The sequence below is a fragment of the Schistocerca gregaria genome, chromosome 5 (assembly GCF_023897955.1).
Source record: "Schistocerca gregaria isolate iqSchGreg1 chromosome 5, iqSchGreg1.2, whole genome shotgun sequence".
Taxonomy (NCBI): domain Eukaryota; kingdom Metazoa; phylum Arthropoda; class Insecta; order Orthoptera; family Acrididae; genus Schistocerca; species Schistocerca gregaria.
In genome coordinates, this window is record NC_064924.1 from 170,606,638 (window position 1) to 170,623,269 (window position 16,632).

The following is a 16,632-nucleotide window of genomic DNA, read 5'->3' on the forward strand; positions in this document are numbered from 1 at the left end:
ACTTTTCGTCCCTTTAAAAACAGATATATTCTATTTTAACGGGAGACTCCACCCAAAAATTCAATTTTTTTTTCAAAAGAAATTTAATGATTGTTTTGTATCTTTGGAGTACGTACTCTTTGGTCCCAAAACGATTTGGTTGTATTCGGATTACAAATACGTCTAAGAAATGTTTGAAATACGGGCTGTATAAGGGGATATGGTACACCAAAAGACGTCAAAGATAATTTTCTCCTAATATGATGTAACGTTTGTTTCGCACTTGTATGTGATGGTAACGATGTTACTGAGTTGTAGCCTCCATTGAAGAGCTGCCATAGTTCTTCATTGAAATTCCGTAGTTCTTCAATGTAAACTGATGAAACTGTAACATCTGTTTCTTTCGCCCGCCTCTTCGCGCTGACTAAATATTTTCGCACTTCATTTGCTGCTTCATCTGGAATATAAATAGGCGTGTGCGACCGCAGCGCCATATTCTACCTGTTTACATATCACCATATTTGAATACGCATGCCTATGCCAGTTTCTTTTGCGCTTCAGTGTAACGGGTGATCAAAAAGTCAGTATAAATCTGAAAACTGAATAAATCACGGAATAATGTAGATAGAGAGATACAAATTGACACACATAGTTGGAATGGCATGGGGTTTCATTAGAACCATAAAACTACAAACGTTAAAAAATGTCCGACAGAAGGCGCTTCATCTGATCAGAACAGGAATAATTAGCATAACAAAGTAAGACAAAGTAAAGATGATGTTCTTTACAGGAAATGCTCAATATGTCCACCATCATTCCTCAACAATAGCTGTAGTCGAAGAATAATGTTGTGAACAGCACTGTAAATCATGTCCGGCGTTATGGTGAGGCATTGGCGTCGGATGTTGTCTTTCAGCATCCCTAGAGATGTCGGTCGATCACGGTACACTTGCGACTTCAGGTAATTCAAAGCCAATAATCGCACGGACTGAGGTCTGGGGACCTGGGACGCCAAGCATGACGAAAGTGCCGGCTGATCACACGATCATTACCAAACGACGTGCGGAAGAGATCTTTCACGCTGTTGTGGTTGGCAGGAGAGCCAACCCCGTATTGCTAAAGGAGGCCGAAATGCACGCGTTTTAGCTCACGCAGGCTGGCGTGAGGTCTGCAACCACTGACAGTGGCGACACGTGGGTCCGACGTATACTACCGAACCGCGGCCGATTTAAAGGCTACCACCTAGCAAGTGTGGTGTCTGGCGGTGACACCACATTCCTCCCCCGCAAATCGGCGTACGGTTGTGGCATAAGGCTTACGCCCGCCGTGGGGAGGACCGCGTGTTGACGTATGCGACGAGGTGGGGAGTCTAACAACAGCCGAGGCTGTGCCACCCGCAACCTGCCATTCGGACCGCGGGGAGCTAGGAAACGCCTGGAAACCTGCTCCAGGGTGCACGCCAACATGCGGTGTATGCGCCCGTAAAGAGACAGGAGGGGCCGAAGGGTCGACCTCCATCGGGCCGGAGCACCCGACGGGCGAAGATGACATTTGGTCCGGAGCGGGCAAGAGTTCCATGCCGGAGGACAACTGGTCACGGGAAGCGATCGGCGGCGCGTGACCCAGGGAGGCGCCCGGCGGTTGCAGCGGCACGTCCACTGCGGGCGTCGCCGGCGGGAGAACAGGCGGCGGCGGCGGTGGCGGCGGCGCGTCGCCATGGGGCAAAATGGAAGGCAGCGTCGGTAACACCTGGGGCTGAGGCGAGCCAGTAGATGGGTCCCCGGGGCGCTGACCGGACGGCACCGTCGCTGAAAGCAGACAGCACCGTCGCTGAAAGCAGACGGCGAGCGGCAGATCCCTTGCGACGACAGAGGCGCAGCTGGTTGAGATGCCGACGCACCTCACCAGAGGCCCCCAAAACCAGATACATAGCGCGGCCGAGGCAGCGAAGTATGCGCCCTTCGAGCCAACGCCGTGAACCTCGATAGTGGCAATAGTAGACAACGTCGCCTGGAGTAAAAGCAGGTGTCTGCCGCTGCACAGGCACCTGGTGCGGCGGATGTAGCAAAGACATCAAGGTTCGATGAGGGCGACCGTGGAGCAACTCAGCCGGCGAGCGACCATCTCGGGCCTGAGAGCGATACGAGGACAAAAAGAGCAATAACGCGTCCTCCCGAGAATGCGACTCTTTCAACTTCAACATCTGTGACTTGAAAGTCCTGAGCAATCGTTCAGCGGCACCGTTTGACTGTGGCGAAAACGGCGCGGACGTCAGATGTTGAATACCATTGGCCTTGCAGAATGGCTGAAATTCTGAATTGTGGGCCATTGTCGGAAACAATATTCTGTGGAAGACCTTCAAAGCAAAAGATAGCGGATAACGCTTGGATGGTGGCAGATGACGTCGTGGAAGACATCCGGACAACAAAAGGAAAATTACTGAATGAATCTACCACAACCAACCATCGAGCATTCCAGAATGGACCAGCAAAATTGATGTGTAAGCGTTGCCAAGGGGAAGTGGCTTGTGGCCATGGAAAGAATTTTCGCGGTGGTGCTGATTGTTGTTCGGCACACACCATGCAAGAAGAGCACATATTCGTAATCGCGGCATCGATTCCGAACCGAGTACAGTGCTGACGAGCAAGTTGTTTCGTTCTCACTATACCCCAATGTCCTTGGTGGAGAAGCTGTAAGACAGAGGACTGTAACGAACGTGGGACCTCGACCCTGGACTGATCATTATCAGAACGCAACAGCAAAACATCACGTCGTACAAAAAGTCTCTCCTTTTGAGCAAAAAATCGGCGAACCAACGGGTCCCCGATCCTTGACTTTGACAAGGGCCATTGCGTAACAACAAAATGCAGAACGGTAGCAAGGACAGGGTCGGCAGCTGTGGCTGTAGCTACACGACGAAAATCAATCGGAAACGATTCGACCACGTCATCGGTTTCCGCATCAATGAACATGAAAGCAAGTTCGGAGGAATCGAATGCCTTATCCTCAGAAACAGGCAAGCGGGACAACGCATCGGCGTTTCCGTGCTTAGCAGTGGACCGATACAAGATATCGTAGCGGTACTGCGAGAGGAAAATAGACAAGCGAATGAATTTCTGCGCTGTACGTGGAGGTACAGGCTTGGTCGGATGCAAAAGCGATGTCAAAGGTTTGTGGTCTGTGATTATGGTAAAGTGACGACCATACAAGAAATCATGAAACTTTGTTAACACCAAATACGAGAGCCAATGCTTCTTTCTCGATCCGTGAATAATTTCTTTGAGCAGACGAGAGCAACTTGGACGCAAAGGCAATAGGGCGATCGTGCGATCCATCTTTGTGCGCAAGCAGAGCACCGATCCCGAAATCCGATGCATCCACCATCAACAAAAGGGGCTTCAGGGGATCAAATGGCGTAAGGCAAGTATTGGAAAGCAACGCCGATTTCAACTGGCGATAGGCGCGTTCGCATTCTGTCGTCCAGACGAACGGAACACCCTTACGGCGTAAGCGATGAAGCGGAGCTGAAATGGAAGAGGCGTGTGGAACATATCTGTTATAGTAATTTATTTTTCCCAGCACACTCTGTAGCTGCTTCAAATTCTGCGGCAACGGCAAGTCTTGTATGGCACGAAGGTGCGTTGGACTGGGATGTATGCCTTGGGCATTGAGTACATGTTCCAAGTATGGCAAGTCCCGAGCAAAAAACAGACATTTGTCCTTCCACAAGCGAAGACCATTTTGTCGCAAGACTTGAAATAATGTTCTGAGATTGGCTAAATGTTCTTCTTCCGTCTTTCCGGAGAACACAATATCGTCCAGATAATTTGCTGCAGTAGGGACCGACGCACAAACAGTTTGTAGATATTGCTGAAACAATGCAGGGGCGGATGCACACCCGAATGGCAGTCGTTTGAATTGATACAACCCAAGATGCGTGTTAACCACCAAAACGCGCTGCGATTCTTCGTCCACCGGTATTTGCAAGTACGCATCTGCCAGGTCCAACTTCGAAAAATATTTACCCGGGCACAGTTTGTCAAAAAGATCTTCCGGGCAGGGTAAAGGAAAAGTAGCAATCACTAGTTGTGGATTCACTGTTGCCTTGAAGTCCACACAAAGTCTCATTTTTCCGGAAGGTTTTGGCAAAATTACTAAGGGTGATGCCCAGAGAGAAGCCTGCACACGGTCAATTACACCTTGTGATTCCAAATCGTGTAATGTTTTTGCGACCTCATCACCCAATGCGTGGGGAACATTGCGCGCTCTGAAAAATTTCGGTTGCGCGTTTACTTTCAGTTCCAAACGTGCTTTATAGTTCTTAGCGCAACCGAGGCCCGGTGCAAAAAGTCTGCAAATTCTTCACATAGACGAGAAACACTGTCGGAAGGCACAGTCTGGTTCACTGACAGGACCTTATTTACCACAGACAAGTTAAACAACTGAAATAAATCGAAACCAAACAAGTTCACTGCAGATGAAGAACGAAGGACGTAAAATGACACAAGTTTTGTTTGTCCTTTGTATGTTGCAAGGAGGCTGCACTGTCTTAACACAGGGATATCTTGATTGGAATAACTAGTTAACATTTGCGGCACGCAACGGAGGTGTGTCCAGCAGTTTGTAAGTATCTTGATTGATCAGTGAAACGGCAGCTCCGGTATCGAGCAGGAATGGTATCACTTTGCCGTTAATGTCCAAGTCCAGAAAACGTTTATTGTCCTGCTGACGACAAGAGCGACTGTCTCGTGCAACGTGAACTGACACTGGTACATAATCACTTGCGACGCTACGGGAGTTCCGGCAATGTCGACGCACACTATTTTTGGGACGAACACAGTCACTGTTAGAGAGAGTGGCACTGGGCGGAGTGGAATGAACGACATGAATTTCCATGGGCGAAGTTTCGTGAGCCTGAGTATCCTTGGTTCGATTCCGATTCCGGCGCGAAGCAAAGGGCCTGGAACGGTTTTAAGCTTCCGATCTGAGCTTTTTCTGGCAAACACTCTGAACATGTCCTTTTTTATTACAATAAAAGCAAATAGCTTGGCGTGACGGGCAATTCTCACGCGAATGTTTAGCAGCACACCGCGGGCATGATTTGATCACTGAATTTGCTTGCCGGCGCGACACACGTGGCTGAGAGCCTGGTGGACACACTGCTGGCGAAGTTTCAAATGATTCCTGAGCAAAGTCAAGTGTGTCTTGCCGATCCAATATGTCCATCACTTGTTGAAGGGAGGGATTTACAAGTTTCAAAATCTGTTCCCTTATACGAACATCAGAAACGTTCTGTGCAATTGCATCACGTACCATAGTATCTGAATAAGGGAGTCCACATTGACACTCAAAAGCACAATCCCTAGTAAGGCCTTGCAAGGTTGCAACCCACTCCCGATTAGTCTGACCTGCCGTACGTTTTGTACGAAAGAAGGTATACCGTTTGGCAACTACGTTGACTGATTCTTTGATATATGCATCCAATTCAGACAAAATTTCTTCGTAGTACAGAGTCGCTACGTCGCGTCGTGGAAATAATTTGACTATCACACGCTACGTAGTCACGCCGACGGACGAAAGGAGAAGAGGCTGCCACTCGTTACCTTGAATTCTGTAGGCGGCGAGATGGAATCCAAATTGGCGGGACCACTCCGTCCAGCTTTCCAGTGCAGCATCAAAAGGTCGAAAAGTTGGTGCAACAGCGTGTTGTGGCTGCGTTAGTGGTGAAGCGGCTGCTGTCGCATCGTTTTGCAGCGCACGTTGACCCTGGACGAGCTGTCCAAGGGCATCCAGTAAGGCCTGCGTCTGCTGATTCTGTAAGCGATAAAATTCGGACAGTACATCTGGAGATTGTGGCGAAGCCATTACACAAGTAAATCAGGGCAATTTAGATAAGAACACTTTTACTCTCGTCGCCAATGTTGTGGTTGGCAGGAGAGCCAACCCCGTATTGCTAAAGGAGGCCGAGATGCACGCGTTTTAGCTCACGCAGGCTGGCGCGAGGTCTGCAATCACTGATAGTGGCGACACGCGGGTCCGACGTATACTACCGAACCGCGGCCGATTTAAAGGCTACCACTTAGCAAGTGTGGTGTCTGGTGGTGACACCGTACACGCGTGTAGCAATACTTTGTTTTTTTTTGTTCTAATAAAACCTCATGTCATTCCAAGCAAGTGTGTCAATTTTTGCCTCTCTATCTAGATTATTCCGTGGTTTATTAAGTTTTCAAGTTTATACTGATTTTTTTTTGATCGCCCGGTATATACAGCTTGCTCTCGTTGGAAGTAATAACATTCTCACGCAAAGCAGATTAACGTTCGGCCCACCTTTCCTCGGTCATTGTCAAGAGGTAAATGAGTGCCGTGTCACCGTTGCCACGCTGTTATTTAGCCGTTCTGCAGCTGTGACGTCACAGGTGCTCTCTTCCTCTCCCGCATCTGTCACGTCCGCTTCAACCTCGCGGTGGCCGGGTCCATGCTTTTATTAGTTGGAGACCGCCCTCCTTATTGATGCTGTTTTCAGATATCTTTATTCTTGTAGCTTCTGTCATGACGCTGTCCCAAAATCCATTCGTCCACATAAGGACATATGTTTCGTAGCCTTGGACACCCCTTTATTGTTATGTCGACTACACTTTTCATGTCTCGCTAAATGGATGTGAACAACTGGGAGAACTCGCAGAACACCTGAAAGGCCATCACTATCTTATTAGGTTTTCAATGGAAGTAGAGACATATGGTGTATAACCCTTCCTAGACGTCCTCGCTCGCTGGCAAGCCAATGAACGCCTCAGCCACAGTGTCTACAGGAAACCTATACACAGGCATCGGAGTCTGCGCGGTTTCAGCCACCGCCATCCGGTACAAATGCGTGGCGTACTGCACACACTTGTTCAGCTAGCTAAAGTCGTGTCAAGCGGTGAAAACCTGCTACTAGAACTTTTGTAAACCCACGCCGTCAGTTTTGTAAAGGCCTCGTCACTACTGCTGTGGAGGCCGTATTGCTATTGCAGTTGCGGTAGGCCAAGTTTGTGAGTTCAATGAAACGGTTTCTCTTGCAGCACACCGCTAAGACGATTTCTCCCTGCCACTATTACAAAGCAATGCACCAGGGTCAGGTAACAGGACAGGAGAACAAAGGTTCTACAACACTCCAACAAATTGGTAACAAAGACACACAAATCAGTTAAAAGGTTCATTTACCTTTGTGTTTTGACGAATGATACAGTCCGCAACACTGCTTGTAATATAACACAAAAAAGACTCTCACTGGCTAAGTGCAAATAATCGTAGGTAATCTTCACAGTACATAGCAAATGTACAACTGTGTTCACTTCTAAGAGTTCACTAAAAGATGTTCCCTGTCTAAGTCAGTCCTGGCCGATGATCTATAACCAACTGGCCGAGAGTTTCTCTTCGCTCTTCCGAGCAGACTTCTGTCTATTGTCGTCCGGCCATTGGCGGATTGTACTCGGCCAGCAACTGACCGAGGCGAAGTCGATACCTTCATCTTCAGCGCCGCCCGTGGGGCAGCTGGAACTCGCACAAGTGGCGCGTCACTATGACACTGGCACCAGCTCGCATCTCTGCGCCTGTGGTGCTTTTGCCTGGGCTGTGTCCTGTTCGGACGACACAGTTACAACTAATCCACTTCCGAATAGTCTCCATGGAAAATGGCCGCATTACTACCACGTATCACGGGCTATTTCTGGTGAATCGCACACGAAAAACACCACTGTGGCCTTTCTAGGGAGACTAGAAATCTACACTGTAGGAATCAGCATAGGTTTCGAAAAAGACGATCGTGTGAAACCCAACTTGCACTATTCCTCCACGAGACTCAGAGGGCCATAGACACGGGTTCACAGGTAGATGCCGTGTTTCTTGACTTCCGCAAGGCGTTTGACACAGTTTCCCACAGTCGTTTAATGAACAAAGTAAGAGCATATGGACTATCAGACCAATTGTGAGATAGGATTGAACAGTTCCTAGATAACAGAAATCAGGATGTCATTCTCAATGAAGAGAAGCCTTCCGAAGTAAGAGTGATTTCAGGTGTGCCTCTGGGGAGTGTCGTAGGACCGTTGCTATTCACAATCTACATAAATGACCTTGTGGATAACATCGGAATTTCATTGAGGCTTCTTGTCGATGATGTTGTAGTATATCGAGAGGTTGTAACAATGGAAAATTGTACTGAAATGCAGGAGGATCTGCAACGAATTGACGCTTGGTGCAGGGAATGGCAATTGAATCTCAATGTAGACAAGTGTAATGTGCTGCGAATACATAGAAAGAAAGATCCTTTATCATTTAGCTACAATATAGCAGGTCTGCAACTGGGAGCAGTTAATTCCATAAATTATCTGGGAGTAGGCTTCACATAAAGTTGATCGTCGGTAAAGCAGATGCCAGACTGAGATACATTAGAAGAATCCTAAGGAAATGCAATCCGAAAACAAAGGAAGTAGGTTACAGTACGCTTGTACGCCCACTGCTTGAATATTGCTCACCGGTGTGGGATCCGTACCAGATAGGGATGATAGAAGAGATAGAGAAGATCCAACGGAGAGCAGCGCGCTTCGTTACAGGATCATTTAGTAATCGCGAAAGCGTTACGGAGATGATAGATAAACTTCAGTGGAAGACTCTGCAGGAGAGACGCTCAGTAGCTCGGTACGGGCTTTTGTTAAAGCTCCGAGAACATACCTTCACCGAGGAGTCAAGCACTATATTGCTCCCTCCTACGTATATCTCGCGAAGAGACCATGGCGATAAAATCAGAGAGGCATACCTACAATCTTTCTTTCCACGAACAGTACGAGACTGGAATAGAAGAGAGAACCGATAGAGGTACTCCGCCACACACCTCAGGTGGCTTACGGAGTATGGATGTAGATGTAGATGTAGAATCGAGTATAATTAGCCGGCTGCTCAACATCCACAACACTTCATCAGAGTTCACGCACCTAGAAAAAATACGACAGCTTGTGATGCCTGCGAAGGACGATCTAGAGCTCAGAACGCCATGTCAGTGTGGATGCTACTACGTCGGGTAAGCAGTACTCAGTGAGGCGCAAGACTAGATGCAACATGGCAGGTGTTGACACCTGAACTATCCTGAACAATCAGTTGCAGCAGAACATGCTGTACAAAATATACTCCAGATTGAGTGTGACGAAACATCTGTCTTGATGAGGACGAAGATATTTTGGTGTAGCGTAATAAAAGAAGCTATAGAAATAAAAATATTTTATATTATATATTTGTCGACAAGAACGGCGGTCTGCAGCTCTGCACACCCTGGGACGTGGTCATCGCGAGGTTGAAGCCAGTGCAACTGACGCGGGACGAAAACATTACAAAATTTGGCGAGGAAGGAGCTCCAGTGACGTCACAGCCACTAGCACTGCTGTATTATGTCGAAGCCTCGTGAACACGGCAGTCGTTCAGCACTTGACAAAGGCGCAGTGAAGCTCGGTCGAAAGCTCGAGGGATTTTAACCACATGACGTGGCTGGAAGCCCGAGAATGTTTTATTCATTCACATCGTCGCAAAACCACTCACTCATAGAAAGCAGACTAAAAATTTAAACATCATCAACCTCTTGCCATTTATGTTTCAGTATGACTTACAAACTTTAGAATGCTAGAGAGATTTCTTATTACAAGGGCTAGACATTTCTTATTCGTTGAATATGTTTCCTTATTTCTTGTTTTATAGCCTTTCTGATACTTGCTATTAAGCTTTAGGAAAATGCAACAAGTGTTTGTTTATTTGTTTTCGTATAGATTAGTGAGAGGCGAAAGTGAAGTCTCGAAGTATTTCCGCAAGATGGTGAGCGAAACAGTGGCGTACAGGGAGGAGAACAACGTGGCGAGGAATGACTTCATGCACCTGCTGATCCAGCTGAAGAACAAGGGCTGCGTCGACAGCGACAAGCCGGGGCAGCAGAAGGAAGCGGACGAGGACGACACGTGGAGTGAGTTTTCCAGGCTGCTCTCTTTAACGTCAATACTGAACCGTTATTCTCGACGGATATAATACAGTCTATATTAAAAATAATCATCCGATTTGGCATATCTATGTTTTTGAGACTAATAACCATATACAATGAATTTTGTTTTTTGATGAACAGGAATCTCAAAAAGTTTTTTTCATACTTTTTCATAGGTGTTCAATATGCCCCCCTTGAGATGCACAGCAAATATCAGTGCAGTATTCAAATTGTTCCCCCAGCGATCATCTCTTGAGTTACAGCTTCCACAGCTTCTGTTCTGCGATGCCTCTGTTAATTCATTGTTCTTTGTAACAGAGGCACATGAACAGTCTTTATAGACCCCCGCAATAAATAATCACATACAGTCATGTCCGGTGAACGTGGGGGCCAGTAATGTAAGGCTGAATAATTTGATCTAGTGCAACCGATCCATCCTTCAGTAATACCTTTAATTCCTGCACTCCCAGATGCCGGAAGGGCGATGCCCCAACCTGTGGGTAAATGAAGTTGTGCGATTCAGTCTCCAACTGTGGGAAAAGAAAGTTCTCAAGCATATCGAAATATGTACTTCCTGTAACAGTGTATTTGGCAAAGAAAAATGGACCATACACCTTTTCCAGTGAAACTGCACAAAACGCATTAAACTTTGGATTTCTTCTCATATTGTATAAATTCATGGGGTTGTTCTGTACCCCGTTTTCTCACATCTTTCCATTTCATCTACATCTGCGTTATTACTCTGCTATTCACAATAAAGTGCCTGGCAGAGGGTTCAATGAACCACCTTCAAGCTGTCTCTCTACCGTTCCAGTCTCGAACGCCACACGGGAAAAACGACCACTTAAATTTTCATGTGAGAGCTCTAATTTCTCTTATTTTATCGTGATGATCATTTCTCCCTATGTAGGTGGGTGCCAACAGAATGTTTTCGCAATCGGAGGAAAAAGCTGGCGATTGAAATTTCATGAGGAGATCCCGTCGCAACGGAAATCGCCTTTGTTTTAATGATTGTCACTCCAATTCACGTATCATGTCTGTGGCACTTTCTTCCCTACTTCCCGATAATACAAAACGTGCTGCCTTTCTTTGTACTTTTTCGATGTCATCCGTCAGTCCCACCTGATGCGGATCCCACACCGCACAGCAATACTCCAGAATATGGCGGACAAGCGTGGTGTAATCAGTCTCTTTAGTAGACCTGTTGCACCTTCCAAGTGTTCTGCCAATGAAAAGCAGTCTTTGGTTTGATCTGCCCACAATATTATCTATGTGATCGTTCCAATTTAGGTTATTTCTAATTGTAATCTCTAAGTATTTAGTTGAATCTACAGCCTTCAGATTTGTGTGACTTATCGCGTAATCGAAATTTAGCTGATTTAGTTTAGTACTCATGTGAATAACTGCACACTTTTCCTTATTCAGGGTCAATTGCCACTTTTCGCACCATACAGATATCTTATCTAAATCATTTTGCAAGCCGTTTTGGTCATCTGATGACTTGACAAGACGGTATATGACAGCATCATCTGCAAACAATCTGAGACGGCTACTCAGATTGTCTCCTATGTCGTTAATATAGATCAGGAACAATAGAGGGCCTATAGCACTTCCTTAGGGAACGCCGGATATTGCTTCTGTTTTACTCGATGTCTTTCCGCCTATTACTACGAACTGTGACCTTTCTGACAGGAAATCACGAATACAGTCGCACAATTGAGGAGATACTCCGTAGGCACGCAGTTTGGTTAGAAGAGGCTTGTGAGGATCGGTTTCGAAAGCCTTCTTGAAATCTGAAAAAATGGAATCAATTTGAGATCCCCTGTCGATAGCACTTACACTCCTGGAAATTGAAATAAGAACACCGTGAATTCATTGTCCCAGGAAGGGGAAACTTTATTGACACATTCCTCGGGTCACATACATCACATGATTACACTGACAGAACCACAGGTACATAGACACAGGCAACAGAGCATGCACAATGTCGGCACTAGTACAGTGTATATCCACCTTTCGCAGCAATGCAGGCTGCTATTCTCCCATGGAGACGATCCTAGAGAGGCTGGACGTAGTCCTGTGGAACTGCTTGCCATGCCATTTCCACCTGGCGCCTCAGTTGGACCAGCGTTCGTGCTAGACGTGCAGACCGCGTGAGACGACGCTTCATCCAGTCCCAAACATGCTCAATGGGGGACAGATCCGGAGATCTTGCTGGCCAGGGTTGTTGACTTACACCTTCTAGAGCACGTTGGGTGGCATGGGATACATGCGGACGTGCATTGTCCTGTTGGAACAGCAAGTTCCCTTGCCGGTCTAGGAATGGTAGAACGATGGGTTCGATGACGGTTTGGATGTACCGTGCACTATTCAGTGTCCCCTCGACGATCACCAGAGGTGTACAGCCAGTGTTAGAGATCGCTCCCCACACCATGATGCCGGGTGTTGGCCCTGTGTGCCTCAGTCGTATGCAGTCCTGATTGTGGCGCTCACCTGCACGGCGCCAAACACGCATACGACCATCATTGGCACCAAGGCAGAAGCGACTCTCATCGCTGAAGACGACACGTCTCCAAACGTCCCTCCATTCACGCCTGTCGCGACACCACTGGAGGCGGGCTGCACGATGTTGGGGCGTGAGCGGAAGACGGCCTAACGGTGTGCGGGACCGTAGCCCAGCTTCATGGAGACGGTTGCGAATGGTCCTCATCGATACCTCAGGAGCATCAGTGTCCCTAATTTGCTGGGAAGTGGCGGTGCGGTCCCCTACGGCACTGCGTAGGATCCTACGGTCTTGGCGTGCATCCGTGCATCGCTGCGGTCCGTTCCCAGGTCGACGGGCACGTGCACCTTCCACCGACCACTGGCGACAACATCGATGTACTGTGGAGACCTCACGCTCCACGTGTTGAGCAATTCGGCGGTACGTCCACCCGGCCTCCCGCATGCCCACTATACGCCCTCGCTCAAAGTCCATCAACTGCACATACAGTTCACGTCCATGCTCTCGCGGCATGCTACCAGTGTTAAAGACTTCGATGGAGCTCCGTATGCCACGGCAAACTGGCTGACACTGACGGCGGCGGTGCACAAATGCTGTGCAGCTAGCGCCATTCGACGGCCAACACCGCGGTTCCTGGTGTGTCCGCTGTGCCGTGCGTGTGATCATTGGTTGTACAGCCCTCTCGCAGTGTCCAGAGCAAGTATGGTGGGTCTGACACACCGGTGTCAATGTGTTCTTTTTTCCATTTCCAGGAGTGTATTACTTCATAAGTATAAAGACCTGGTTGTGTTACACAAGAACGATATTTTCTGAAAACCTGTTGACTATGTTTCAATAAATCGTTTTCTTCGAGGCACTTCATAATGTTCGAATACAGTATATGTTCCAAAAGTCTACTGCAAATCGACGTTAGTGATATAGGCCTGTAATTCAGCGGATTACTCCTACTTCACTTTTTGGGTATTGGTGTAACTTAAGCAATTTTCCAGTGTTTAGGTACGGATATTTTTGTGAGCGAGTGGTTGTATATAATTGCTAAATATGGAGCTATTTTATTAGCATACTCTGAAAGGAATGTTGCCTCGTCGCTAAACACTAAGCGTGGAAGAAAACTGTCGTCTTCCATCCTGCCAAGAGTGAAATTACAGAACTCCACACGTTGTTGTTTGTCACCTTCACTAAGAGCTCGCAGTAGCTGAATTTCGTATAGTTTCATGTTTAAACGTAGATGCAAGACATGCCAGACGGACATCGGGGGCATGTTGAGCTGTCGAGATGCACGGCGAACGGGTTTCTGCGGACTCCTTGTGATACTGTGGCGGCTACGTTCCATATCTGTGTCAGACGCTCGGCGACAGCCCGGCGATTTCCTTTATACAAATAACCTGTTTCTCGGAATTGTTCATGCCATGGTCTAATGCTCTGTGCTGTAGGAGAATCCACACCATACTTAGTACGAAAGTCACGCTGAACAGTTATTACTGGCAAACACTGCGCAAACCCAAACCGTAGAACACAAAACGGATACTGTTGTCCCGACGCCATTTTTACTAGAATGAAGTGGATGCACACTGCTGCTACCTAGCACGAACCATGTAAAACTCGAGAGTTTGTTCTTTCCGACAGTAAGTTGTTCACGCACGTATCTCAGATAACATAATAGTTATGATTTTTTAAAAATCGGATGATTCTTTTTGATACAGTCTGTATAAGGAAAAAGAAAGGTTGGGGTTGGACATTCGCATGACGACTTCGTTACTGGAGACGGACACAGCATGGGATTGTCTTAGTTTAAGTCAGAGATTTTGCACAGTACCTGCTGAGATTGTGTTATTCCACACTGTTGCCCTTGTTGTCTTGGCCTCTTAAACTTCTGAATAATTGGTGGCCAAGTAGGTCTCCAATTAATAGTTAGTATTAGGTTGGTGCATAAGTTCGCAGCGTTTTCCAGTAAGGTTAATAAACACGACAGATACACATAACAGAGACTTTAGTCACCAAAAATATATCCTCCTTCAATATTTACAACAGTCTGCCAACGCTGGGATAACTTTTCGAATCGACGATTGTAGAAATCAAGTGGTTTTGACTTGGAGAACTCGCCGAGCCACGTTCGCAGCACATTTTCACGCAGAAAGGATGTTCCTTGAAGGCTATTCGATAGAGAGCAAAAAAGGTGAAAATCGGAGGGCTCAAATTAGATGAATAAGGTGGGTGCGGAATGACTTCCCAACTCAACTCTCGTATAGTGCTTTTTGTCAGTCTAGCATAGTGCGTGCGGCTGTTATCGTGGAGTAGCATCGCTTCACGCAGTCTTCCTGGTAATTGTCCTTGGACTGCGTCTGCAAGACGTCTCAGGTGTAGACGATAAATGTCATCAGTGATGGTTACACCTCGGGGAAGCAGTTCGTAGTACACCACACCGTCGCTGTTCCTCCAATTGCATAACATTATATTTTGTGGTGGAACGAAGACATTTGTACGGGTTGTTACTGCTTTGTTTGGGCTCAGTCATTCCTTTCTTTTCCTTATGTGAGCATAAAGAAACCATTTCTCGTCACCAGTAACGATACGGGATAGGAATGATCCAGCCATTTGGTGACGAGCAAGCGGAGATGCGCACGTGGTCACTCGCTGATTTTTGTGACATTGGCATAGAATGTGAGGAACACGTATATCCTACTTTTGAACCATACCTATTGCATAGAAATGTCGCACAATGGTGGAATGATCACAGTTCATCACATATGCCAGTTCTCGAATACACTAATGTGGATTAATGCGTGTAAACCATCATCACTAAAACCTAAAGGTCTCCCTGAATGTGGAGAGTCACTGATGTCAAAAATATTCTCCTTAAAACGAGAAAACCATTTTCTTACCGTGGTCTGTCCAATGGCATTATCTCAATAAAGAGCACAAATGTTTTTTGCTGCCTCAGGTGCTGTCACCTCTCCAATGAACTCAAACAAAAGAGTATTTCGGAAATGATGCGATTTCTTCACTTGACAATACATTTTCTAGCGTCCATAACTCCACTCACTATCTACAAATGACAAAATGACAATATGTAAACTCAAATAGCAACAGTGAACTACAAATAAAAAATGACAAATGATAAACAAACCCATAGCAGTCGGAATACCAACATACAAAGCAAAAACGCTACGATTTTGTACACCAACCTAATAGAATGAGAAAATAGGAGCATTTGTGTCGAGGATTAGAGCAGGGAGTGCCCAATTGAGAATAGTAGATGGTTGTTGGCTGTATCTGTGCAGTGTACAGAAGCTCTCGGTATGCTGGTTTGCGCCGGTAGCGGATCCTGTTCATGTAGTCATAAGCAATATCCATCTCTGATAATCATTAACAACACACTGGTCACTACGAACAAGTAGTCTCCAAAACAAACGATGTAGTAATTAAGTAAAAACAATGAAGTGGTAAAAATATAACAATTGATGTCAAATTCTCAGACAATATTGTTATTGTTCAAAAATTTGATAAATAACTCACTGATGATACGGCAGATAAGCCGAAAAGTGTACTCGAGAAATAGAGAAGAATTTATGTTTTTCGAAAAGACATGTAATCTCCTTCTATGATCGACAGTCTCTCAAAATAGGGTCAAGGTTCTTCTTCATGTTCATTTGCTTTACAGAAGATCTGGCGATAGAAGTTCTGAAGTGACTGTTGTTTCGCACGCTATTCTCATCGCACTGTTTCTAGACGCTTATAACGCTCAATAGTAGCACTACGGCCAGAGAGTCATCTTATTTAGGAGATTCAGCAAACATGTTATAAAAACTTTCTAACATGAGTATCACGGTCGTATCGTTGGAAGAGTGGGAGAAAGAATGGGAAGAGATTATAAAAGAAATCACTACCTGAGAATATTTTATAGCGGTTCACCAACAACTGTTGCTTGAGTTTCCAGCTTTTACTAATTTCACAGATATGATAATGGGACATAGAAAACTGATGGACTATTATCACTGATTCAAATAACGAACGACGCCGTTGCCCATGTCCTGCTGACAATGGTAATAGATGTATGTACTACAAAAATGTACCTGCACGACCAGGCCCAAATGGCCACACTATATTGAGAGTCCATCATGTCATTCTCTGCCATATGGCGTGACTTGGACGG

General features: G+C 46.3%; 1 protein-coding gene across 2 annotated transcripts in view; it reads left to right on the forward strand.

Annotated features, from left to right (window-relative positions):
• LOC126272550 (cytochrome P450 6k1-like) overlaps positions 1–16,632 on the forward strand; it is a 98,199-nt gene that overhangs the window by 61,869 nt on the left and 19,698 nt on the right. For both annotated transcript variants that reach the window (XM_049975468.1, XM_049975469.1), the window contains exon 5: positions 9,771–9,961. In XM_049975468.1, the coding sequence (XP_049831425.1) occupies positions 9,771–9,961 (191 nt within the window). The remainder of the gene's footprint in view (positions 1–9,770; positions 9,962–16,632) is intronic.